Source organism: Polypterus senegalus, chromosome 5, assembly GCF_016835505.1.
Source record: "Polypterus senegalus isolate Bchr_013 chromosome 5, ASM1683550v1, whole genome shotgun sequence".
NCBI classification, from domain to species: Eukaryota; Metazoa; Chordata; class Cladistia; order Polypteriformes; family Polypteridae; genus Polypterus; species Polypterus senegalus.
The window spans coordinates 207,772,157-207,799,366 of NC_053158.1; the positions used below are offsets into that span (position 1 = coordinate 207,772,157).

The window sequence follows — 27,210 nt, forward strand, 5'->3', positions numbered from 1 at the left end:
CCTATATCAATATATTTTTATAGTGCCTTTTTTCTTTTTTTTCTGTAATTCTTGTGTTTGAGGTTATTTTGTGTATTTCTTCAGTTTCTGTGTAATGATAAGTTTCCCATTTTGTTATCCATTTATTTCTCTGTCTTTCTTTCTGTCTGTAACATACCAGTATGTGAAATATATTATACTTGCAAATGCATAACGCACATAATGTGTTTATATGTATACTCGATATGCTGCTTGCGAAGTAAACTTATTCATATTTGAGTGTATCGTCGTTTTGGCAACTGAGAAGATATGCAGGTACTAATTTCTTTGCTCTACAATACGTGCACATAACAAAAATCTCGATTTGAACAAGTGTCTAGCGGGAGGCAGTCAAAGGCGCTATATAAAACGCGCATGCCGATGATTCAATTGACCGAACTTAATGCGCTGTAGACGCAGCCTCGACTCCGTCCGTCCGTCGCGCTTCGCGGCAGTAGACAATGCTTTACGGCATCGTTAAGGTCGCGCGCATTAAAAGCCCGCGGGGAAGGCGCGCGCGCGAGTAAAGGCCGGCGCTCGAGTTGTTCATCCCGCTCGCTCCTCCGGTCTCCGCTCAAGCCATGTCTGCTCCGTCTGCACGCCGCCTTATCGCCCGGCTCCTGACCTTCGCCTGCTGCTCCGTGCTGCTGTGCGTCGCGGAGGAGAATGGGGAGGACGAGCACGCCAAGCACCTGTACACGGAGGATATGTTCACCCACGCCGTCAAGACCAGTCCGCACTTCGTCATGTTCTTCGCCCCTTGGTGAGTTGCTGGCGGGGCTTCCCGGTCTGCCCTCCTGTAGTAGCTTTAGGTGCGCAGCGTGCGAACTGTGACCAACTGTCTAATCTGTAATTATTGGAAAAAAAGTTTGAATGCTTTTGTTATTTTACGAATCCTGCACGTCTACGAATAAAAAGGCATTTGGGAATTGTCACGAGGGTCTGACCCCTCCGCCCCGGTGCTAGGAAAAGGAGGGCGGGAGGAGAGGCGCTCGGCGCGGCGCGGTGCTGACGTGGCAGTGTGTGACGCGGCTCGAGGGTCCAGTGAAATAGGATGAGTGCAGTGGGCACCGCCGCCTCTGAAAGTCTGCCTTGGCTCCCGTCGTTGTGATTCCGTAGGGCGGAATTTAGCAGAGGTCTGTCCACTTTGCTGCCTACGAACTGGCGGTCATGCCGAACGCTGGAAGCGGAGTCCTTTGATGGCTCTCACTTCCGAATGGCTACCGGCAATCGAGTCAGCAGAGTCTGGACACAAGACGGGACACTCGGGCAGAACGCTGCCCTAAAACTTTTCGCGAGTCCTGTTGCGAACCTTTGCCCAGTCCCAAGGGCCCCGGTGTATCAAGTGCCATGTCACACCACTGGAGCTCCTCGTACTGCCATCGAAATCCAAAGGGCTGTCCCGGCCCGAGTGTGCGCCCTGTGATGGTCTGGCGCCCCGTCTTGCGCATGATGCTCCCCACAGCACTCGGTTACAATAAAGGATTTAATTAAAAAAAATGAGCAGAAAAGCAGAAGTTCTCAAACATTATTGTCAACAATTGCTACCTGCACATAAGACAGGATTTCCAGAGTCTTTATTTAGACCCCTGCAGACCAAAGACACGTGGACTTGTCTCTGGTATCTGAGCAGGAGGCTGCTGTTTCAGTAAAGCTGTTTAAATCGTTGTCAGTTTGTGGCCCGCAGCAATTTATTTTACTTGCTGCTTCACACATTGTGATATAAATATTCTTAATTACATTACTTGGATGTCTTTTTCTGTATTATTCAACTGATCAGCATGTCCTCAGATAAATAGCTGCATGATTGGCGTATTTAAATTGATTTTATTTTTTTCAGCTTCAGGAAAGCTTGAGTTAGAAATCTGAAGCAGTTGGTATAACAATCTCTGCAGAGCAATAGTGCCAGCTTATGTACCTCACTGTTGGATGGCAAGGGTTCGAAGATGCAGTAGGATGTCTCTTCAATAGGGCCACCCAGGCTTGGTCCTTGTGCCTCTTTGTGCCAGCTGGGTTTTGTTTTCGAGTCTGCAGCTTTACCCAGGCTGCTGTTAAGCTTTTCAGAAATAAAATATTATGCCATGCAGGAATTTGTGCCTTGTGTGTGCGTTTCTTCTCTTAATTTGGTTAGTAGCCATTTGAAACTTGTATTCCGGAAGAGGAAATTCTTTCATTTTTTGCTTTATATGCCCACAGGCTGAGCCGTATGTTGTGCAAGGTTCACATGTTTTATGACTGTTTTAACAATCTGACGATCTGATAACAGTCCAGCCAGCCACACCACCGCCCTTTTGAATTAGCCAACTTTAACTGGGGGGTGTTAGTAAAGGTTAGAGGTTTAGTCACCAAATTATCCCCAAATCCCACACTGTGCTGTTTCTGTGGGTCAGTCTCATTTATTCTATTATAAAATACAGAACTGAATCCATGTTTCTTAATGTGTTTCCTCGTTCAAGTCGCTCTATCTAATCATGGCTGGATTTCTAACTGTTTGTGCTTTTTGTTGCTAACTTTGAGTTTGCTTTACAAGGTGTGGACATTGTCAGAGGCTTCAGGGTACGTGGAATGAGATGGCAGACAAGTATAACAATATGGAAGACCCTCCTGCGTATGTGGTCAAGGTGGACTGCACCCAAGACACAACTCTTTGCTCTCAGCAGGGAGTCCGAGGGTATCCAACGTAAGTAGACTTAATATTTCTGTCAATTATTTTAGAAGAATAAGTAATCCATGACAAGTTGTAAGTGAATGCTAAAGTGCAGGTGCTGGAGGCGCCAGACACTACATTTGCATTTTGCTCCCAACTAGGAGAAGTGATTAAACATGGCTTGTCTGGACTTGCTTTGAAGGTGCTGAAACATGTGACTGCTTTGGAACGGGTTTTGAAAAAGAAGAAAGAAAGAGTAACACAATTGCAAAGAAGTAGAACTTTAAATTAATAAATATAGATAGCTAAATATCTTATCCACACTATGGTCTGAACACGCACCGGAATGGCACTGTACAGTATTGGTGTATTGCTGTTGGTATGAAGGAGCCCCCGTAACATCTCTCTCATTGCCTGAAAGTCCTCAGTGTTGGTGTGCCACAGAGTGGATGTGCAGCTTTGCTCATAATGGCACTCGGTTTTGTTTTCATTCCCTCCTTTGCTATGAACTCCAGGGGGTCCCCGAGTGCCCCCCATAACATTAGCTTGTTGATTCGGAGGTCTTCTCCTGAAGTGATATCACTAGCCCAGCACACCATGGCATAGAAAATGTTGTATAAGCAACATTCTTTACACCAGAAAATAAATTTAAAAAACTTTCAATAACAACCTGGGCTCTTATCCAGTAGCCATCTTTAAACCACTTTTGTCCCTTTTAAATTTGTGTTGCCGTTTTTGTCTGAAATCTCGTCTCTTTTGGGCACAGTTTGTGTGAATGTAATCTTTTGTTGTCTGTTGTATAATCGGCCTTCTAAAGATCTAAAGGTAAAGTTCCAAGTGTTTTCAGAGCGCTATTGTCAGAGCAGAGGAAGCAACGTGGAAAGTGCCAGGAAAGTACCATCAGTGACACAAACAAAACAGGCACTAGGCAGCGCGAAAACAAAGAGATCACCTTCAAGAACAATGATGGGCTTTTGTTCAGAAGCGTTTGAGATCGGGAAAGGTTGCCAGTCTTTGTATAAATTACGTCTGATAGCAAAAACAGTTCTCGGTTGATTATGTGTGTTTTTTCAGTGACATTTGCACACATGCACTTTATGTGCATCACGGTGACAGAAGTGATTATATTTTTGTAAACCTTTATAAAAGTTCCATGCACTTCAGCCAGGAGCAGTTTTTTAATGCGTGTTTTGTTGGCTTTGACAAAAGTTGTGTATAGAAGTGTGAAAGACACAAGTGTGTGTGGTGGGTTTGAAGCCGTTCTTGTTTGCTCATAATTGTATCTCGCCTTTTATTTATTTACACCAGACATTTTCTTTGATAAGTGAAGCCATTATTGGTAAATTAAAAAGGTGTCTCTGCAAGCAGCTCACGACTGGCCAGTATTAGAGTGTTGTACCGTGTTAGCCATAGATCGATACAGGAGAAAGTAGGGTGAAATGACACCTTTTATTGGCTAACTAAATACAGGGTGGGCCATTTATATGGATACACCTTAATAAAATGGGAATGGTTGGTCATATTAACTTCCTGATTGTGGCACATTAGTATATGTGAGGGGGAAAACTTTTCAAGATGAGTGGTGACCATGGTGGCCATTTTGAAGTCGGCCATTTTGGATCCAACTTTTGTTTTTTCAATAGGAAGAGGGTCATGTGACACATCCGACTTATTGGGAATTTCACAAGAAAAACAATGGTGTGCTTGGTTTTAACGTAACTTTATTCTTTCATGAGTTATTTACAAGTTTCTGACCACTTATAAAATGTGTTCAATGTGCTGCCCATTGTGTTGGATTGTCTTCTCCCACTCTTCACACACTGATAGCAACACCGCAGTAGAAATGCTAGCACAGGCTTCCAGTATCCGTAGTTTCAGGTGCTGCACATCTCGTATCTTCACAGCATAGACAATTGCCAAAGATAAGTCTAAGGCAGTCAGATCGGGAGACCTTGGGGGCCATTCAACTGGCCCACGACGACCAATCCACTTTCCAGGAAACTGTTCATCTAGGAATGCTCGGACCTGACACCCATAATGTGGTGGTGCACCATCTTGCTGGAAAAACTCAGGGAACGTGCCAGCTTCAGTGCATAAAGAGGGAAACACATCATCATGTAGCAATTTCACATATCCAGTGGCCTTGAGGTCTCCATTGATGAAGAATGGCCCCACTATCTTTGTACCACACCATACCATCAATTTTTTTGTTCCAACAGTCTTGGAGGGTTAGTGTCAGACCACTAGCGGTGGTTTTGTTTGTTAACTTCACTCATCACTGAACAAAATCTTCTCGTAAACTGAGGGTCCTGTTCCAATTTTGTTTTGCCCATTCTGCAAATTCAGTGCGGCGATCTGGGTCATCCACGATGAGATGCTGCAGTAGCTGGAGTTTGTAAAGGTGCCATTTGTGAGTAGCTAATATCCGCCCGAGGGATGTTCGACTAATGCCACTCTCCAGTGACATGCGGCGAGTGCTACGCTGTGGGCTCTTGCTGAATGAAGCTAGGACAGCCACTGATGTTTCTTCATTAGTGACAGTTTTCATACGTCCACATTTTGGCAAATCCAACACTGAACCAGTTTCACGAAACTTAGCAAGCAGTTTGCTAACTGTAGCATGGGAGATGGGTGGTCTCGTAGGGTGTCTTGCATTGAAATCTGCTGCAATGACCCGGTTACTGCGTTCACCAGACATCAACACAATTTCTATCCGCTCCTCACGTGTTAACCTCTGCGACATGTCAATGGCTGTAAACAAAGAGAAACTTGTAAAAAAACTCATGAAAGAATAAAGTTACGTTAAAACCAAGCACACCATTGTTTTTCTTGTGAAATTCCCAATAAGTTGGATGTGTCACATGACCCTCTTCCTATTGAAAAAACAAAAGTTGGATCCAAAATGGCCGACTTCCAAATGGCCATCATGGTCACCACTCATCTTGAAAAGTTTCCCCCCTCAGATATACTAATGTGCCACAAACAGGAAGTTAATATCACCAACCATTCCCATTTTATTAAGGTGTATCCATATAAATGGCCCACCCTGTAGATTACAAATGCAAGCTTTCGAGGCAACAAAGGCCCCTTCATCAGGCGAGGTGACAGAAGAGCCAACGTGAAAAGCCTTAAATTATTTTAATTGCCCTCTTTAAAGCAGCAAAGCCTCCGGTTTCACCAAACACGGATGTGCACTCATGATAGCAGAGTGAAGCTGCAGCTAATCGTATTGCACTCCAGTACTGAAAAGAGGGCACTGCTTCCCCTCGGAGTGTGGAGCTTTCGTGTAAAAGACGTCAAGGTGGATAGGAGAACATTTGGGAATTAAAGTAAAGTCTGTGTTTATTTAGCATGGAGCAGCCTTCTAGATAAAATGGTGCAGAAATGCCCCAAATGTGAAAGCAATGCAACACCCAGCTGAGCTCTGGGAAGCTGACTTAGGAGTCTGAGGTACTCGGTTTTTCAAGAATGATTATGTGATGTTTTAAGAGGAAAGAAAAAGAAAAGATGTTCTTATTACTGTTATGAATAATCCGCCTCGGGTCTGATGCTGTCAGAGTGCAAACCTAACAGCAAGTTAGCAGCTGCAAGAAGTTCTAGAATCGGCCTGTGTGAAATTCTTACTGACACGTCCAACTGTCGTGCCCCACGGCACCATAAAATCACTGCCTTTAAATCCTGCTTATCCTTGGGGAGGAGATCTGGATAATTTATCTGAACTAACATTGTGTTTTAATATTTTTTTGATATGCCACATCAATCAAAACACACTTTATTCTGCCTTTGTCATGTGTGTGTTAGAAACTGCTGATGTTGCTGGAGAGTGTGTTCACAGCACTTGTTAGGTGGGGAACATTCCAGTATGTTCCAGTTAAAAGTCCAAGGGAAGGAGTGTCTGGCCTGTCACCCTGTCATGGACTGGCATCTCGCTGGTATTAGAATCTGCTTGTTGCCACAGAGGCTTGTTCTCGACTAAACACAAAAAAGGTGATTGTTATCTTACAAAAGCTTTGCTTGCATGCAGGCAGCTGGTGGCCTTGCCCACGTGTAGATTTTGTACAAATTTAGTTTTAGTTGTTGTAGAGCACCCAGTCTTTTGAATCCGACTGACAAGGTGGTGCAGTAGGCAGTGCTTCAGCCTCGCCGTTCCAGGGGCTCAGCTTTGATTCCAAGGAGTGACGTTTTCTAAGTTCTTTCTCTGTTTATGCTGGTTGGATTAGCACACGTCTTATAGTGTGACAGACTGACGCCCGCCATCGCTGGTTCATACATAGTGAAGGTGCCACGAGTGTGGGTATGTTTGTGACTTTGTGCTGGCACGACCTGTCAGTGATGGTTCCTGCCTTTTGCAAGTCCTCTCCCTGTAAGCTTTGGAAATGCATGCAGTTCTTGTTGAATGTATGCAGCCTGCTTTGAGTTTGCATATGTTGGAGATTCCATCTGTAATACAAGGACGTGCCTTGAATGTCATTTTAAAACTGTGCGCTTGAAGATGTCGACATGTTTGTTAGGTTAAGAGTGTGCCGATATGTGCACAGATGTTTTCTGGGAGGGGTTTTGCAGCCCACTGGCACAGGAGGAGTATACACACACACACACACACTTGATTCAGTGCTTAGATACTGTTGTGAAAAATGACTCCAATTAATTTGATGTTTTCAGGTTCAGATAGATAGATAGATACTTTATTAATCCCAAGGGGAAATTCACATAATCCAGCAGCAGTATACTGATACAAAGAAACAATATTAAATTAAATAGTAATAAAAATGAAAAAAATAAAATTAATGTTACCATTTACTCCCCCGTAAATTAATTACAAAGCACTGATGACTGAAGGTAATTTTGCAACTGTAAGAGGATTCTTACCCATTCATTTTCTAACTGGTTTATGCTGGAATGGGTGGTGACAAGCCAGTGTCACAAATGTTTGATTTATTTTTATATATATAGATAGATATAGAGATAGATAGATATAGAGATAGATAGATATAGAGATAGATAGATATAGAGATAGATAGATATAGATATCGATATATATAGATATATATATAGATAGATATATAGAGAGAGAGAGATATATAGTTGTTTCAGTACATTTTTGAGAACGACACTTCTATTAGATGACAATTGTAATAAGAGCTAGCTGGCCTATGGTGTCTTTGCATCATTGCATCCTGCCGTCTGTGAAGTCGCTGTTGATTTTTTTTTCCCCCTGCTGCACTGGTTCTTGTACTTGTGTGCCACATGGGTGTATCTGTGCTGTAGGGCAGACGTTCATGAGCTTGTAGAACTGCGTGCAGCATGATTTTAAGCAACACATTTACGACGCGATGCAGTTTAACTTGTGTGGTGTTATAACATGTAAACAGTACTCCCTAAAGTATACAAGTAGTGTAAGTTTTTAAACCACAAATCAATCAAAATCTTTGTCATTGTAGCAATGTGACATCGTACAACAAAATTTATGTGCAATTTTCCAATGCAAAATAAAAAAAAAAAAACAATCACTCAAGATAAAAACTAAAATAAATATATCGAGACAATAGTCTATAACAGCCAAACACTGTTTTTTCATTCACACATACGTCATATTGCACTTGTCCCTTAGCCGATGTTGTCTTGGAGGTGTATTGTGAACATGAAGGTGCACTCGGTCCGACATGAGCATTTAGCAGCGTTCAGCATGGTGATGGCTGAAGGGTAGAAACTGTTTCTCAGTCTAGTTGTCTTAGTCTTTATGGGTCTGAAACGTCTGCCTGAAGGCAGGTGTTCAAACAACGCATGTCCTGGGTGTGATGGGTCCTGAAGGATTTTCTTGATGTTCCTGAGACAACAGGCACTATGTAGTTGTTCTAGTGAGGGGAGAGGCAAAATCTGTTGGCAAAATTGGCATTTAGGAAGCTTGAAAGCAGAATGTGGTGAAGAAATAAAGTGGGCAGCCAGATTTCTTTCAGGTTGACAGACCTACCTTAGAAATAAATGCTGTGAAGACCATTTGGAGATGCATTTTGGCATGTTGACTCAATTCTCAGCACATAAGTGGGATTTACATTTTATTGTCATGTACACTTTATCTATTGAGTTTTTAATATTGTTTTATTTGTTACAGTTATAGGCTACTTGAAAAACAAATTATTTGTAAATTACGGTAATAAGCTTTTTAAACATCCTGCTACTTATAAAAGCTGCCTTGATTTGCAGTGATTAATTTTCAAAGTTTGTAATTGCGTTTTCCTGTGAACTTGAGTCTCACACAAAATAAAAAACTGAACGTTGGCTAATGGACCGACTACAGTAAGAAGTGTATTTGTGAAGTATCTCAAATACAACAAACCCTTATTTACCGTGTGAGAGGGAGATGCTGCCAAACCAGTTTGTTAGACTTTTTTTGAGTGGGCCACTGGAGTGGTGAATAAAAGCAAAGCATATGAGAGAACTGACTGAGACTTTCACAAAGCCTTTGATGCCGTAGCCCAAACTCCTGGCATCAGAGGTAAACTACATAAGCAGATCTCAAGCTGTTAACTACACCGAAGACAAAGGGTACAAATAAGAGGTGGAAAGTGCTGCATGTAGGAAGAAGGCATCCGAATTATGAATACAAGATGGGAGGCGCAACCTCTGGAAAGGATTCAGGGGTTTGTGTTGGTGCAGCGTTGTTGTCGTCTAAGTGAAACAACTCGGGCAGATGCAGTGTTGGTTTATAGTAGAAAATGTGTTGAACAGAGATGAAGGGACATCCTGCTCCGACTATATGGTGCACTGCTCTGTTTAGTCTCCGTCTGGAGATGTTATCCAGGTCTCTAAGGCGTTGATAAGTGGATCCTTCAAAGTTCTTTCCACAAAATAGTGAATCTGCTGCTGAGGACACCAGAGGAAATGGAAGGGAATGAGCAGTACATGCTGAAGTGTTATTTTAGTCGCGTGTTCTTTCCTTTGTTCGATCAGAAGTAGAAGACTTGTTTGTGTCTATTGGTGGTTTGGTTGAGTTTAGCCTTTTCTGTCGTCTTCAGCTGCCATGACACACAAAGCAGAGTTTTTAAAAAACAGACTGAAAGAAAAGTAGAGCAATAGCAGAATCAGCATTTAGTAAAGTCCACAATCTAATAATTTCCATAAAGTATGAAACAACTCACCAATTGGTAGTAAAGACACTGGCCGAAGAGAAGCATAGCTGTTAGAAATAGTAAAGCTTGTGAGGAAAACTTGAACTTGCTGAAAATATTAATAAGACTTAAAAACAGATGAGAATGAAGCATCATAAGCTGCTCCTTCATTCCCTCCCAACCCACTGTTCCCAGTTTTTCCTCTGTAGGTACTGTGGGATCCTTGAACCCATCTTTGCAGATCCAAGGCAGCAAACCACTGCAGTGCCATTGCATCGCTGGGCACACACCCCCACTCGCCATTGCCATGCCTGTTTAGAGATGGCAGTTAGTCCAATATGTATACGTCAGTGCTGGAAAACTGGCACAGTGCTGCCTTTAACACCTGGAGGCTGCGTTTGACTCCTGGCCTGGCGTTCCTGTGTACAGCTGACTGTGCTTTTGTGAAGAGAGCAAGCCAGTGATTGGCGTCAGCAAGTTAAACGGTAGAGCCGAGTGTGTTGTAATATACAGGAGTTAGTCTGTCAAACGGGTGGAAAAGAGCTCGTTACTAATAGAATATAGAGGACGAGACCTCTTTTAGGGTGACGGCAAGGTGAAAATCTACAGAAAGACCAGTAAAGTAATGCACCAGTTTTTGTGGAAGTGTAGATGTGCCCGACTGACTACCTCTGGTAACATCGCCTGCAATCCTAGGTGACTCTTAGTGGTTGGGCCTGGTGGGTTTGTGTCGGGTTCTCTTCTACAACATCTTCTAAATTCTGAGTGTGATCTTTTTATTTGTCCCGTTCTCTAGAGTGCTTATGCCACCGTCCCGTGCTACTTGTGTGTGCCCCTTGTGGTGTATATACTTGTGGATGATGGTATAATCTATCAAAACCACCGTTTGGTTGTTCATTCATGCATACTACCCTGAAGACATGTCAACACCGCTGTAAACAAATACTACGCTGTTTTTTAAACTTTAGTTGTATCTGTTCTTATTATGCCTGCGTCCCCTTATGGGCCCAACAAGTCTGTACTGTAATTACAAATGCAGTATGGAAGGTAAAAAGCATTTTCTATAAGATGGCAGGATGAAACTGTTGAAGCAGCAAGGTTACTACTGGAGCACAACCTGCTGCTGCTACCTGTGCGTCTACGGAAGAGTCGAGCCACTTCAGGTCCCCTGTCCTGTCATCACGTTCTAGACTTTAACATACCAAAAAAAACACCATTTTTATTTTATTGTAAGCACTTGAAATGCACTGCATTCAAAAGGTATCGAGACCCCTTTGCTTTTTAATATTTTGTTGTGTTGCAGTCTCATGCTAAAAACTTTTATATTCATTTATTTAAGATGTGACATCTAGAGCTGAGCTCAGCCAGTCCAATGTTGGCCTCACTGGACCAGAGAGTCTCATTTCTCACAGCCCTCTAGTCCTTTAGGTGCCATCTGGCAACTTTCACGTGCGCCTTACTAAAGAGATGATTCTGTCGGGCCACTCAGCCATTAAGGCCAGATCAGCAAAGCGTTGCAGTGACGCAGGTTGTTCTGGAAGTTTCTCCTCTCTACTCGGGTTTTATGGAGCTCAACTCCGAGTGACTGTCAGGTATTTTGATCACCTCTCTTACCGAAGCTCTTCTCCCACAATTGAACAGCTTGGCTGAGCAGCAAGTTCTGAGAAGAGTCGTGGATGTTCTTCAGCTGAAGAATTGTGTGCTCTTGTAGCCTTCCACAGATCCATGCCATGACACGACCTTGTCATTCAAACTGACCACAGGTGGACTCCGGACTTCACAGTGGGGATCAGTAGAATAAATAGAATCCCCCCAAGTCAGAGCCAAGGATATGAATGTGTGCGCCAACTGGATGTGTGTTTATTATTCATACATTTGCAAACATTTCTCAAATCCTATTTTTGCTTTGTAATTCTGGGGTGTTGAATGTTGTTTGATGGGGGGGCGGTGGTCAATCTAATTGTCCTGCAAAAGTATAAAAAGTGAAGGGGTCTGAATACTCTCTTGAAAGCCCCGTGCTTTACAAAACCTAACCGTTGTCGTGTGTGTGTTTTTAATTTTGAATTTGTTTTAGCCAGATGTCCCCCACAACACACACACTCTTAGACCCCTGGGTGTGAGCTTGTGCATTAAGCTGGCCCCGATGGAGGATATAACCTACAAAGTGGTGTGCAGATCTCTCCATGGAGGGAATGGCAGCAATCCCAGTGCTCCCTCACAATGGCTCACGTTTAAGTCAGCAGGTCTTGGGTGTAAGGGAGGAAACCAGAATTCCCAGGATGAAACTCCACCTCACTGGTGCGCATGGAGCAGAATCTACTGTGGTTTATATTAAAACTGCTCTCAAGTGGCCTTTCACTCCAGCTTAATTTTTCTTCAGCAGCTTAAGAAGGATTATTATTATTTAATCTTTTGAAAAAAGTTTTTTTTTTTTTTTGGAAAAATTCATCCAGGAAGTGAGGACACTTTGCGTATGTCTTGCAAATTCTAATTCTTTTAAAATATAATATTGTTACATTTTCTGTTTTAAGCACCTTACTGTGGTACAGGAATCAATCTGTCAAAATGACTGTCATTAAAATGGAGACACTGTGTGTGCATAGCTGGTGATAATGCAGTAAAACCCCTCCAGCCTCGTACTCGTACGCTGCTACATGTTTGATTTATATCTTAATCAGCCTAGAATTTACATTTTTAAGTCATGTATTGAAATGCAAATGTTTCAGTAAAGAAATGTTTTCAGATCTCTTCCTGTTAAATATGAAATCACTACAACTAACTCAGAATGAAAACCTGAAGGTGACCGTTTAGCTGCTGTATGAGGTTAGTGCATCAGAACAGCATTAGCCATCTTGTGACATTGATGGACCTTTCTGCCGTGGTCTGAAGGCGATACAATCTTAACAAGGCGCTATAATGAGTGTGCACTGCAGTTTGTGCTTCGTGTTTCCCCTGTCATTGAAATCAGTGGGTAGGCCTTGCAGTAATCTGGCTTTTAGGTATTGTGTAGATCAGGGGCTCTCAACCCCAGTCCTAGGGACCCCCTGTAGCTGCAGGTTTTTGTTCCAACCAGGTTCATAATAGGTGACAACATTTGATGAGCTGCTATTTTTTCTCTTATTCTACATTAAGAAAGCACCACAGCATGATTTTTACGTTTATAAGACACTAGCCACCCCCATGGCTTTGCCCACATATTAGTGAAACAGGACAGTGAGGAGGGTCCTGCCCGGCTCCCTACTCTTGACGTCATTCTTTCCCCTCCCTTCGGCCCGCAGCCTCCATCTTGGATTAGCGTGAATACAGTATATCGCTCCTGCAAGTGAACTGTGATTCTTAAAGCAATAAGAGAAGTCACAAAATCAACCGGAATGTTCAAGCAAAATGTAGAGAAAAAAAAGATCTAAATCCGTGAAGTAGTTCTCTCATTTGCTAACTGAGCGCAGTTAAGGTTACACCCCAAGGCAGATGCGTGAGTGATGAGGGCCCTGCAGCCCGATGAGTCTCCATGCTAATAAATCAGTACCACCAGCGAACTCTGACACTTATCCCGATGAGAAAGTCGCAAAATCAATGGAATGTTAAAGCAAATTATAGAAAAAAAAAACACAATCTAAATCCGTGAAGTTGTTCTCTCGTGAAAAGCAGACAGACAGATGGGTCTAAAAAACTATAAGAAATTTGGCGCTTGGACCACAGTTTTTTAAACCGTTTCTTAGCGAGCACCTATGGGACAAGGGTAACCTACATTCCAAATTTCAATTCCCAAGTCCTCATGGTTTGGGGGATTTTGTGATGAGTGAGTCGAGTCTTGTCTGTCTGTCTGATTCCATTTTTGCTAGAGATTTAAATGCTTAACTCTCTTTTGTCGCTTTTATTCTATTTTGCCCTTTTTCTCTGTGCAGTTTGCCCCCTTCATTGTATCTTAATGATACCTAGCAGAGCAGACCCCCAGGCAAACACTGAATAATCAAAGGCGGCAACTACTTTAGAGTCAGACCCACTAATTAGAGAATACGTAATTGATTAAACAACTAAAACACCCTGGAAAAAAAGAATGAAAATATTGTTAAAGAAAAAAAATATTTTCTTCCCGTATAACTGCTTGGTTCATTTTAATATTTTTTTTAAACAAGCTCAGTTTTCTAATTTCTACATTTTTCCCTAAACACAGAATCTGGCAAATAACAGTTCACTTAATTAGCCCAGGAGTCCAACTGAAAACAGGAGCTGGTTGGAGCAAAAACCTGCAGCCCTAGTGGGCCCCCAGGACCAACGTTGAGGACCCCCGGTGCAGATATTTATTAACAATATTGTGGCAGCCTATTATGAAGTGAATGTTAGGGCTGGGTGTGTTTTTTTTTTCAGTTGTTTAAATTGAATTCTTGTTTTGAAGTGATATTCAAACATTAGTTACTAAATGGTAAAGTTGACAGTCAAGCAGACATCAGTTTGTTCAGCTGGTCACATTTACAGTCCAAACATTTTAATGCAAAGACTGACAAACGACACTCCTCTTACAAATGAACTCTTTCCACGGAAAGCCTGCAACGTTAAGTTGGTTTTCTGGAATTGGTTGAATATGAAAGACTGGATGCCAGACAAACTAATGTAAAATGCAAAACTATCAAAGACAATCGACGTAAAAACTGGCAGCACATCCAGCACTTAAAACAGAAACCACAGAATAAAACCAATTTGAGAAAGCATGGATTGAAGATAAAGGCCCTTCCCAGCTGACAGCCCTGTAGTGGTGGTCTCCCTGCTTCAGCACGTACTGCACAAGGAAAACCTTGAACAGCGGAGAAAACTAGCCTTGTAAGAGTTGGCGCTAGACGCTTATGAACAGCTCGCTGTAAACACATTTTTTTTTTTGTTTTAAACACGGGGGGGGAACTAAATGCCACTTCTCTTATAAAACTTTTCAAACCATCCTCTACTGGCTTTAAATTCCTCACCTTCTCCACTCGAAGAAGGATTTTTTTTTCATCGAATCACCATTAATCTTCCTGGCTTTCTTGCATATGATTGCCGCTCTTACGCTAGCTATCCCATGCAAGGTGCTTCTTGTTCAGCCACGCTAAACAGTTTTTCCACCTCTTCCAGCACTTGAGGCCTCTGCTTGGTTAACATTGTAACTCCTTTTGCAACATCAGCTGCTTTGTTAGGCCCTGTATACGCAAACAAGAGAATGGGAAATCATTGGCACATACGAACGCATTTAGGGAAACTGGCCGCCAGTGTTTTTGTTTGCCACCAGAGCGTTTGGACATGAACAGATACAAAATTTTGCCAAACTTTTTGATTGTAACCCGATTTGTACGTGTTTCGAAATGTTTGTGACCAGAGGTTCTACTGTATACAGCATGCAAGCTTCAGAAACGACGTAGCAGCAGTAGAGAGAGGCCAGAGAAGAGCGACTGACTACAGTAGGCTGACTCCAGGATTGCAAGTATGGGTTTTGTGCAGAGACTGAAGGAGTTTAAGCTAAAGAAGAGTAAGAGATGGCAAGACTGAAGTGGTTTAAGTTACAAAGGGAATTAGTACAGTTGGTTTAGGCTGCTGTTATTTTTAAAATAAATTCTTCAACAAGAACACGGGGACACAGGTGGACACTTGTCAAGGGGAGATCGCACACAAACAGTTGGTTTTTTCCTCCTGCAGTCTTACAGACATGGAATAAGTGACCAAGTCGTGTGGTGGACAGTAGGACTTTGAGGACCTTCAGACCTTGACTGATATTATTTTAGAGAGATTAGGTGGTTAGGATTGGCAAACATGTTGCGCTGAATGCCTTGGAGGAGGAAGTTGGGAGCTTACGCTGATAGCACGTTGTCACAGCCACCACACAATGAACCACTTTGGATTGGGACCCGAGTACAGCGCCATACCCAGGATGGCGGTTAAGGGCCTTGCTGAAGGGCCCAATGGAGTAAAGTCCCTTCTGGCATTTATGGAATTCAAACCGGCCCGATTTTCATGGAAACTGTTCAGATGTTCTGACCTCTTACTTATTACTACAAGTTTGAAAGTGTGCCTGAATAGAAAGTCGTCTTAGTGGACATACCCTTTGTGAATGCTTTATTTATTTTTGCCTTTTTTTGGGGTGTTTTTCTGTAATTAAAAAAAAAAAAAAGAAAGAAAAAAAGTGTATGTTTTCTTGTTTTGTTAATATATCATCTTAAATAATGTTTTTATGCATTGTTACACTTTTTAAACAATTTGTTCATCCCTCGAAGAGGGGAACCCCATCAACAAATAATTCCCTGCACTAATGATATTGTGGTAGGTGAGATGCTAGTATTTTATTTGCATGCTTAGTTGACAGGTTTACTTGACACTGCCTAACTTTTCAATTATTTCACCTGTTCACTGGATAACATTTGATGTGAGGAGCAGTTTCATATTGTATTTTAACTTTTTGTTTTCTTTTATCCTTATTGTTTTTCTTTTTTAAATGAAGCCTGAAGCTCTTCAGGCCAGACCAGGAAGCTGTGAAATACCAGGGTCCACGTGACTTACAGACACTTGAAAACTGGATGCTCAAGACTTTGAAAGAAGAGCCTCCAGTGAGTGAGCTTTTTCTTTCAGTTTTGGGTGTTGATCAGGATCAGACTGGTTATTTATATCAAGGAAAATGAGTAAAAAAAAAAGAAAAAAAGGTAAAGTTCTAATGAAGCTTATAGTTGATTATCTTTGGAATCACATTTCAGACCCCGTGTATCTGCAGGGTAATGTGGTTGTGTTTCTACACAATCGTCGTCCTCATTAGCAAGAACGCACATTTAGCACAAGTCCAATGGTGTGGCCTGCTCTCTGTGTAACTTGATCTCACAGAAGAGACTTTCTCAGTTTGCTTTGTTTGTTTCCTACTGGACACATTTTTTTCCATCTTAATATATGAAAATTTAGAGTGTGTGTGTGCTTTGTAAAATAAGCAGCCCTTTGTGACTCTGCTGTAAGCACAAATGTGCACCTTCAGTATTTCAGAGTGTATAGTGAGAGACATCCATGCATAGGAGTTTACAGGGTGGGATCTTCACCAGTCACATGGATTGTAACTTGTGCCTGTGATAAGATGGTGGGTCCCTAAATGCTTAACTCAATGGTTGAATGGACTGGCATCTTATAGTTGAAGTGCCCTGCTGAGGTGAACGGTGGCTCTGACACATCTTGAGCAGTAAGTTGGACTAAGGAGCCTCATCTTCAAAGGAGACGCTGTTGGAGGCTCTCTCTATGACAGACAGCAGTAAGGAGTGGGTTATGGTGTCTTACCTTCATGTTGCTGTGAATTTGGATTAGCTTCTGGCCAGAAGTGAATGAAGCATATCCAGCTGCATTGTCCAACTCGGAACAAATGACTTGTAAGTAACTGCTGGCTGCCAAATTTGCAAGACGTACTTAAAGAGCCTGGTACAAAGCTCAGCAGCTGAGCTGGCCAGCACATCTACTTTGAAATTCTGCCAGTGTGGGCACGAGGGAGAGGATCAGAATGTGTAATACGGGGCTTATCTTACAGTGTACATCTGAGGGTATCAGCTGGTGATACTGATGAATACGTACACAAACGTACAGTATTTCATTATTATATTTATAACATGGAAAATAATAGCCGGCAGGGAAGTCACAGGCTTGGAACTGGTGACAATAAAAATTGCTGGAAGATTTAAAACAGTTATATAACTGCTTATTATTTAAATGCACTATTTAACCAGAAACAGAAATATGTCGAGGCCAGTAGAGAAGGGAAGGAGTTAAATTTGAAATGGTTGTGTGTTACATGAATAGGATTAAAAAGATGGAGGGGTTGAAGTTAGGAGAATTTAGGTCTGGGACTGATGTGAATGAGACACGAGCTACAGTCCAATAAATGTACTTAGATTTGAGAAGAAATTGGCAGGATAGGGTCAGGACACTGGAGTAGGTTAGAGATACTGTCCCGTTAGTGGAGGATGGACTCATTGGGGATTGTGAGGGGAGGGAGAGGCCTGTCAATACCTGCTGTTCGGCAGTAATCAAGACAGAATTGAGGAATAAAGCACATCTGAACGCTGTAAAACATCTCGCAGAAATCATTTTATTTTTGGAGTTAAGACTTAAATCATACTAAGCTTAGGAAAAAAAAAATGTGAACAGTTTCAAAAATCTTAAGAAAAAATCTTAAGGTGTGCATCTGGTTGTGAACATGGCAGAGTAGTGTACTCCTGCAGTGCAGCACAACTCCTGTCTAACACGTATCAAAAGGACGATCTTGACTTTGGTAATTAATGAAAGTAATTACTAAAATAAGATGATGTAACTCGTAAAATAAATTGGAATGGTTTATTACCAAACAGTCGTCATAGCTGTAGGTGAATGATCTAATGTTGTAGTACTTTGAGAAACCAATGTAAGCTTATGATCATACTGACACACGTGGTATTTGTGTATGCGTGTTTTATTTTTAATCTTTTGGTTCACAAGACCTTTCGTTGATTAAATTCCGAGAAGCAGATATTCAGAGCATAATGTGCAGATGGGTGGAAGAATTGGCTTAACCAGAGAAATATGGAGTAAAACTTTTCCAAACTTTCCATGTTTAAGATGGTCCTTACTCCAGGATCAGTAAGATTGTACAGATTGAAGATGGCAGTCGACTGTTGGATTCGTCTACAGCTCGTAAAAAAATCCTTACAGAAGAGCCAGGCTTGTTTAGGTTTGTGGAATCAGTTGAAATTTTTAATTCTATAACATCCATGTTAAGTGACATACCAGTTGAGAAATGTTAAGATCTTTAATGCCCTTATGTGGACATTTCTGGATCAATTTTGGCCTCTGTATGACAAGAGTGACGTGACGGAATAGAGAAATCCCAAGGCAGTGCAGCAAGGCTAATCCCTGAATTGGAGATTGTGCTCAATCAAGAGAGATTAACCTTCAAACAAATGAAGACGGCTGGAGTGATAGAGGTGGCTGATGTTATCAATGGAGCAATTCATGTAGCACTTCAATAAACATGCAGAAATGCTGGGTAAAGAATTGATTTACAAAAATGTTAGGACAAATGATATGCCTTCACCTGAATTATGGATATTATATATACATATACAGTAGATATAGATATATCTCTGTTATAAAAAAAAAAATGTTGTGATGATACAAGATGAGACATGATCTTTTGAAGAGAGACACTTTCACGTCCCGCAAGATGGACCGGTCACGTCATACTGACAACCTTTAGAAACAAGTCCGGTGATACACATGCAGAGCAGGTTAGAGATAATGGAAGTAGGAAAATTCGAAAGTCTCAAAAAGAGTAAAGATCACATTAGCGATAACAAATGGAAAATATTACTTGGTGGAATAACGCAACAGCGAAAAGAGATCACATAGTGCTTGAGGATGTCTGGGGGACGAGAGACAAGGCAGTGAGACAAAAGGACAGGTGCTGTACAGACTTTTAAATGTTTGAAGCGCCACGCGAGATGCAGATCATGCGGCGCAGCAGTTTGAGCAAAGAGGAGGTAAAAATAAAAAAACAACCTGTTTGTGTTTCCCATTGTGTCACAGTTTTTAAGAGGGGCTTTCAGAGGAGTGACCGCCTCTCCTTGGGGTGCGTTCAGCGCCCCCTCTTTGTAACGGTTAGGGGTTGGCAAGTGAAGAGAGCAGGAGGCGAAGCCCCCTAGTAGATTCAGATAGAGAGAAAGAGAGAGAGATATACAGGTATGGATATATAAAGTTATCAAGTACTATTGTTGAGTTGGGCACTTCATGTTTCAAGCTAATGGTGTTTACAGGAGTTTGCTTGGTGAGGAGTCTGTTCGGATGAAAGGCCTTTTATTTATTTATTTATTTTTTGCTCACTACTGTAGTGTGGAGGTGCAAGCTGTCCGGCTCAGATATTTTCATGAAAGCTGAAAATGCCTATGCTTGAGTGACGCCTTTAAGAGATTTGTTACAATATAATAATTAAACCACATGCTTTTGAACATCTATGTAATGAGGCCGGACTTGAATGTTGAGGATTTAAATGTTTTTCTGCACTGTAGATATGCATACGAGACCATCACTGTGGCTGCTATACAGAGAACATAAAGGTTCTTTAAATGAATTCCACTTTACACAATATCAAGTTCACAAAATGACATTCAGCTGATTTCTCCTGATTTGTTTGTTGCCTTATCTGGTGCTGTTTACTGGTTACTGACTCATTGTGTTAATAATGGCTCACTGGTGTAGAGCATGTCAAAGGGGTTTTATTTCTTGCCCAAAGTTCTTACTACAAAGAGTGACTCCTTGATACTTTTGGTCAATTCACTTTAACAACTAGAAGTACCAGTTAGTTTCAGAAAGCAAAGGAACTAATCCATTTTTCATTGTACTTTAATAACAATTTTGACGTTTATCTAGCATATCAAGGTTGACATGTTCTTTTCTTTTCCCCCCTTCTAGCAGCCTGAGTCTGAACTTGAGCCTCCTCAGGTCCCTGAACCAAAGCAGGGGTTATATGAACTTGGGGCCTCTACTTTTAAGGAGCACATAGTACAGGGTAAGCATTGTATGCTTGTTAAGGTTCTGCGTCTTGTTGTTTTGACAAATGCCTTTGAACTCACTCATGGGATATGGATTAAGAGTAGTTTAGAAATGAGTATGTAAGAAATGGTCTAGGTTCAAAGCTGATGTCATCTACAGCAATAGAAGAGAAAATCGAGGTGATTCCAAAGATTCATCCAATTTCAAATTGATTTATCTCACTTGTAAATCCTTACAGAACAATGCAGTAAATTGTAAGCGGTTTAGGTGAGCATAAAGTTTATTAAGTAATTCTCCAAGTGCTCAATATGACCTCCTCCAGCTGTACAGACAACATCAATGCGATAGTCTAATTCATCCCGTACTTGATTGAGCATGTCAGGTGTCACTGTACTCGCGGTGATTTTGGCAATCATCCACTGTTGTTGGGAGTGGTGGCACATAAACAGAATCCCTAATGTACCCCCACAAAAAAAAGTCACACGGCATGAGATCTGGTGATCTTTGGGGCCAGAAGTGGAGTGCCTAATCGTGGGCTCCTTTACAGCCAATCCAGTGATGAGGGTCACCATCTCCTCACAGACTGAAGGGAGCCATCTTCCAGTGACGGTCAAACCCCATGAGTCCCTCTTTCAATTGTGATTGGTTCCTAGGCGCCTCACGGATGTAGAAATCAGAGCAATCTTTTTGAGTCGCCCTGTATATACATACACACTCCTCCTCATGCATGTGTGTGTACAGGTTTTATTAAAGGTTTCATTGCCAAACAATTATAAATATACAGCAGTCAATCAGAGACCTGTGCAAGAAGTGATTTGTACACAAGCCTAATGTAAATTGTAGCTTGCTGAAGTGTTTACTTGCCACTGCTTTTCTCAAGTGATTCTTTTTTTTTTTTTCCCCAAGAGACAAGTCTTCACAAAGTCAAAAATAAATTTGGAAAAACATTTTTTTTTTCGTCCTATTTGCAGGATATCATTTTATAAAGTTCTTTGCCCCTTGGTGTGGTCACTGCAAAGCACTGGCCCCCACGTGGGAACAGCTTGCCAGTGCATTTGAACATTCAGAGACGGTCAAGGTTGCCAAGGTAGGTCCCACTGTTTAGGTGTGTAGATTGTACTTTCTAAGGCTAACTGCATGTTGTTGAAATGGCTGACTGGAAATCCTTTTGTGTGTTGAAGTCAGAAGATGAATGTTTCTATTTGGTTCTTAAATCAGATGTCTATAGATGGATGGATGATCGAAGAATAAAGCTGCATGATATTTAAATTGGTCAATGGAACAATTCATTGAAAGCTGAATGTCATCATAAAGCAGAGAATCAACTTTGAAGGGGTACCCCACCCAAAAACGGTGCTTTGCTTAAAGGTCACAAACCCCCATTTGCTTTATAGTGTAGTGACTGCCAAGAGAAATTGTGAATGTTTTCTTGCAGAATGGAAGTATGAAAGTGTGATTCAACGGTTGATGTACAAGGCCCATTGCTGTTCAATAATAGCAAATAATATCAGAACATCCAAAAAAAAAAAAACACGTTACTCATGTCACATTATCCACATGCAGTGCCACCCAAATAAACTGCTTCCGCAAAGTTCCACTGTGAACATGGAAAAGAGCGGCTGCACACGTGTGAATGCGTGTTTGACGTGAAGACCCACTTGCCCCCATCTTTCACTGGCCAGGACTTCTCCTTATTCATTGGCTGCCCTTGATGTTCACGTGCTGTGTGCGTGCATTCCTTTCTAATTCATGATCATGAGAGGGCTTTCCGGATGCGGTTTATTGAAATATTCTGGTTAAATGACATGCTTTGGATGTTGTGAGTGGGTGACTTTGCATGTGGGTTATGCGACATGAGTAACGTGATTTTTTGTTTTTCATGGACGGGTTAATATTGTTGGCTGATGTATTGAGTTGGCCCCCTACTGCAACAATGGCATCATACATTTTCTTAACCTTCTTTCTGCATGAAAACATGAGGTTAAAAAACGTTCTCAGCCATCACTGTAAAGCACATGGGGTACGTAACATTTATGCAAAATATCATTTTTGGGTGGAGCACTGCGTAAATTCATCTTCATGTAAACTGGATGTGCGGCATCAGGACAGACGTGGGAGGTGGTACCTCATTTATTTATTACTGTGTTTGTTTGTTTGTGGACTCCTGTCACCCAAACCCTGGTGTGCCTCCCATACTCCTGACCCCTCTTGCTTGGCACTGCACACTGTGCTGTGAGAGAGTGAGGTGCATCACTAGCCACATTATATATGGATTTACAGAATCTGTCACACTGTCATTTTAACAAAACAGTGCTGTCATCTAACTCCGTCTGTATCGGACTTGGAAAAAAGCTGCTTTACTTGCCTCTGCTGTAGACGTGTACAGGAAGGTGTGTTTATTTGAAGCTATTGATGTGTGTGCATGCTGGACATATGAACTGGTTCAGGTAAAACTAAGTTTGATGTACTTTGGGGGCAATGCAAGGGCACATCGCTTGATAGTCACAATATGATAATATCCACTATATGAGATACAGAAAAACGTCTCACATGACATGAGATGAGCTTCTGCTGTTCTCCTTTAAGAAAGGCACCTGCTCCACTCTATGCACAAGTGAGTAATCTGCCATTATACCCTTAAGGTCTTAAACGATTATAATCTTACAACTGACGTCCTGTGTTCCTGAAGGGCAAATCAGTTGACATCCCTCATCACCTCTTGTGTATATTTTCAGTTTGTATATCTTAAATCATACAATGTTTGTGAAGTCCTCATTTGGCTGGGACAACAACATTTATTTATATAGCACATTTTCATACACACAGTAGCTCAAAGTGCTTTACATAATAAAGAATAGAAAAATAAAAGACACAATAAAAAAACAAAATAAGTCGACATTAATTAACATCGAATAAGAGTAAGGTTCAATGGCCAGGGGAACAGAAAAGACGAAAAAAAAACTCCAGATGGCTGGGACAGGAAATGCTCTATTATGGTAAAGACATTGAATGGGGACTCCCCTCACATGCTTTTCTTTACTGGTGTCAGGGCTCTTTTGTGCCATTTAAAGTGAGTGATGGGGAATATAGACAGACAGGCCTGTGTTGTGTGTACTTGGCTTAGTTGAAAGTGTGCTTGACTGTAAAAGTATATGCAGTATATCACATTTTTAATTTCATTATATGCTCTAGCTTTGGAATTCTTACCTACTTAGCACTATTCTGGTCATCATAAAGACTCTGTTGTAGTGGATTGTTTTAACGGCTACATCACTCTCTCTTTACTTAAAATGTCTCATCTGCAGTATTCAGTAAGTAATTGCAGTCCTGAGACCAGTTACCTTTAATATCCGCGTGACTCTTGGGTCATATGATGCCAGCAGAAGTTAGGTATTAAAGACAAATCCTCATGCTATAAAGTTGGAGGATGGAAGGCAGGTTAACGAGTCAAGCGACTGAGAGCTTTGTGATAGCAGGGCTGCACTGCTGCTGACTCATTATCTGGTCATCCCAGAGTACGTCCTAATAGGCCACAGGCTCACAGTCTTCACATCTCTAAGTTACAAGTTGCAGCAGGTGACGTTTGGCGCCTCACCGTCTTTTCACTTTGCTTGATTCCAGTGATGGAATGTCTTCTGAGTGTAGTTTGCCCATTTTTCTTTTTTCATAGAAATTTTCCAATCACCTTTTGTGTTTTTTTTTTTTTTTTTAAGTTTGATTAGAATGCTTGATTGGCATCGAGTGTGTCATGTGTGTGATCTGCTCTCTCCTCTTGACTCCTAGCTTGCTAGGAAAGACTTATGCTTCCCATAGCCCTCACTTAGAAAAGACCTTTCAGCAGTTGGAGTGATGGCTGGACTCCGTTGTTAGAATCTGCAATGCGCTTTTTATGATTTTTTTCTTCTGTAATAATATAGACTCTGTATAATAGAAGCCGACTGCTGTTGATTTTTACAGGCTGACTTGAACATTTTGCAGTCCGTATACCAAATGACTTCTGCCCTGAACACAGCCAGTGTCTTAAACTATATGCTGAATTTATAGTTCGTATAAAATCTGTGGAGGGCTTAAAAAGTGAGTTTTAAAGAATTTAAGAAGTCTATGGAAACTTGTGATGTCCAGCTGTATAACTCAAAGGCACACTTTTGTTAAAGCAATGCTTTTAAATGTTTGAGCCTTCAAATTTATAACTGCAGCTTGAAATTCAGTGGGATTATGAGAACCACCCATTTTATTTTAGCAGTCTTGTAAAGTGTATCTTACGAACGAAAAAAATCCCACTGCACTTTCAAGACAACAATTGAATTGCTATCTCAATTACTGGTTTTTATCCAGATTCAAGTGGGAAAAGCAGCAGGTATGCATTTAGTCCTCCTCCTCTTTTTAATGCCCTGCTTATACACATTTTCGTGTCTTTTCTCAAGACAGTAGTGAGCATCTTGGAATAAAATCTTCAGTTTCTTGACAGTCTGTTGCATGGAGTAACTTTCATTTCTCACAACAATAGACTGACACATTTTTTTGACACGCGTTTCATTTTGGCTGTTTTTGAGCCCCGAATTAAACTTTATAAATGCCAGTACCATAAATCTTTAGGAAAGATAATTGATCTGCTTTATTGACCAGAATTACAGGTTTGCTATCAGAGTTGCAGAGGTTTCTCTAATAACCAACTCACATTAAACATGAAATGAAGAATAAGGTAAGTGTGTTTACCATTTGGACTGTGGAGTCTGGGCTGCTGAATGTGGGGCTTTGCAGTCATTTAAATCCTTACATGAATTATAAATTGCAAATCATTCACGTCTAGCAGTAATAGCCCTTTGTAACGCTAGTAATGTCTTACTGTATATTTGTCAAGTTATTGCTACTTTGATTTAAAAAAAAAAAAAAAAAAGTTTATCAAAATTGTTCAAATTTCTGGTTAATTCCAAACATGTGAATGTGTGTGTGTACACACAGTATACCTTATATAGTCCCATTAAGGGTGCATTCATTCAGCCTTTAAATGAATCCACAGTAATGGCAAGCAAACATCGAGACTAATTCCAAAATGACTGACTGTCTCTAAATATTGTTAGACTAATTTGAGTTGGTGCTGTGAAAGCTTTAACAGAGGCTTGGTAGCATCCATAGATCCTTCTACTAATGTGGCAGATCAGTCTGACAAGCACTCGCTGTTAGTGAAGGTTTACTTCATCAGTGAAAATGAATTGGCAGTCTCTGCACTTTTAGGGATTGTTGTGTTTTCGAAAAACCGCTGAGTGTGCGTCAGTACAGCAAAGAAGGCGAAGGCCCGTGTTTAAATAGCATAAGAGTATTTGAGATGTAGTCTGCACTTGCAAGTACATTGACGGGTGGAAAAAAAAATAAATTCTGCAGTTAAGGATGAATGGTAGAAGATTTCACAAACGAAGGGGGTGGGCAGCCTGGTGGTCCTACTGTGACTTTAGGTGCTTTCACACTCCTAGCTGATTTGCTTTGTTCAAAATCAGGTGGTGTTTCATTACGTTGTTACAAATTCTGGTTCAATTGTGTTTCACACTGTAAACATTCAAGCAAAGTAAACATCCCATGGACGTGTTATGGACTTCTCTCGTTATGCAGAAAAAAATTTCCCAAGAGAAAAAAAATCATAGCATGTATTTGCACACAGTTGCCTTTTTCATTAACTGGAAGACTACTTGAAAATGATGCACTACTAAGCTTATACGTGGAAGGACACGTTTCAGCGAGCTGAGTGCACAGGAGAAGACGGCCTGTGCTGATGGCTCACACGGATGTGCCGCACTCTGGTGACTGTAGACTTATCGCGTGGTTTGCATTTAATTGTATGATGTTGCGTATTTACTGTCCAGTAGCCACAGTATGATCGTAGCCTCTGTTTAGTTGATCTCAAATTTACATGTCGCCTGTCTCAACTCTTGTGCGTATTGCATTTGGTATTAATGTTTACTTTGGACTGCATGATTAACATTGACTAACATGTTACAATCTTAGTGTGCGCCTCTCATGATGTGAGATTGGGGCGTCTGAGCGGTGGTCTCGCAGGGCACTGCTGTTTGTTTCTTGGCACCTCTGTATGTGTTCTGACTGACCCAATCACAAGTCAATTTACACCAATTTTTTATTTTTTAAAACCTGTCCAATCGCATGTCCGCACGAGATGCTCCGAGACTAAATCAGGGTCTGCTCTGATTGAGCAAGTAAATTGTGCGCATCGCTTTAAGCGGAGTGTTCTCAACGGCTTCATTAACGGACCCGTTACTGCTGGGGTCCATTTAGGCTGAGCACTTTGCAGCTGCTTTGCTTGCCTGCCTGCCTGTCTGTCTGTTTAAACAGATCTGTGCCCTTATGTATACTCTTTATGTAATTAGTAATTTGTAACACATACAATTGCATTTACCTGTGAACTTGTTGCAGCTCTCTAGCCTGCGCTTTGTGAAAATAAACCAAATTGCTTTATGGGAGATGTGACAAAGACTGTCATAGAAATGGAATGTAATAAAAAGGGTCTCTGCTTTACCACCAGGAGTTGGAAATAAAAGTATTGTGGATAATGACAGTGCTTGCTTACTTCTGTGGCATAGGTGATATGTCTGGATCGTGGTGTTAGTAGTATTGATTTAACATCATTTTACAGTTCGCGAAAAGACAATATATGTGATAAATTGAGAATCTATAAGTACAGTAACTTACACTATTCTTCCAAAAAAATCCTTCTGTGTTCCTCATCTTTGACAATTCTGTAACCTCCTTGGCTCTAATAGTTGTACCCTTTAGAGAAAAATGAAATGTAAGCCCAGACTAATGGCCGTCCCATTCTCTCACACATTTGAACTTTTGAATTCCTGTTAAAAGTGAAAGACGTGCGGACCTTAAGACTGGAGCTGTGTGCGTCTCCATTGTAACATTCTTTTATGT

The 27,210-nt window shown here is 41.3% G+C and overlaps 1 protein-coding gene across 2 annotated transcripts in view; it reads left to right on the plus strand.

Annotated features, from left to right (window-relative positions):
• Positions 1–502: 502 nt before the first annotated feature.
• txndc5 (thioredoxin domain containing 5) overlaps positions 503–27,210 on the plus strand; it is a 43,007-nt gene continuing 16,299 nt past the window's right edge. Inside the window, exons 1-5 of one of the 2 annotated variants that reach the window (XM_039754043.1) lie at positions 503–781; positions 2,549–2,698; positions 16,238–16,343; positions 20,209–20,302; positions 21,258–21,373. In XM_039754043.1, the coding sequence (XP_039609977.1) occupies positions 600–781; positions 2,549–2,698; positions 16,238–16,343; positions 20,209–20,302; positions 21,258–21,373 (648 nt within the window). In that variant the 5' untranslated portion in view covers positions 503–599. Of the gene's footprint in view, positions 782–2,548; positions 2,699–16,237; positions 16,344–20,205; positions 20,303–21,257; positions 21,374–27,210 lie in introns of both variants that reach the window. The other variant, XM_039754042.1, reaches the window with a different exon arrangement.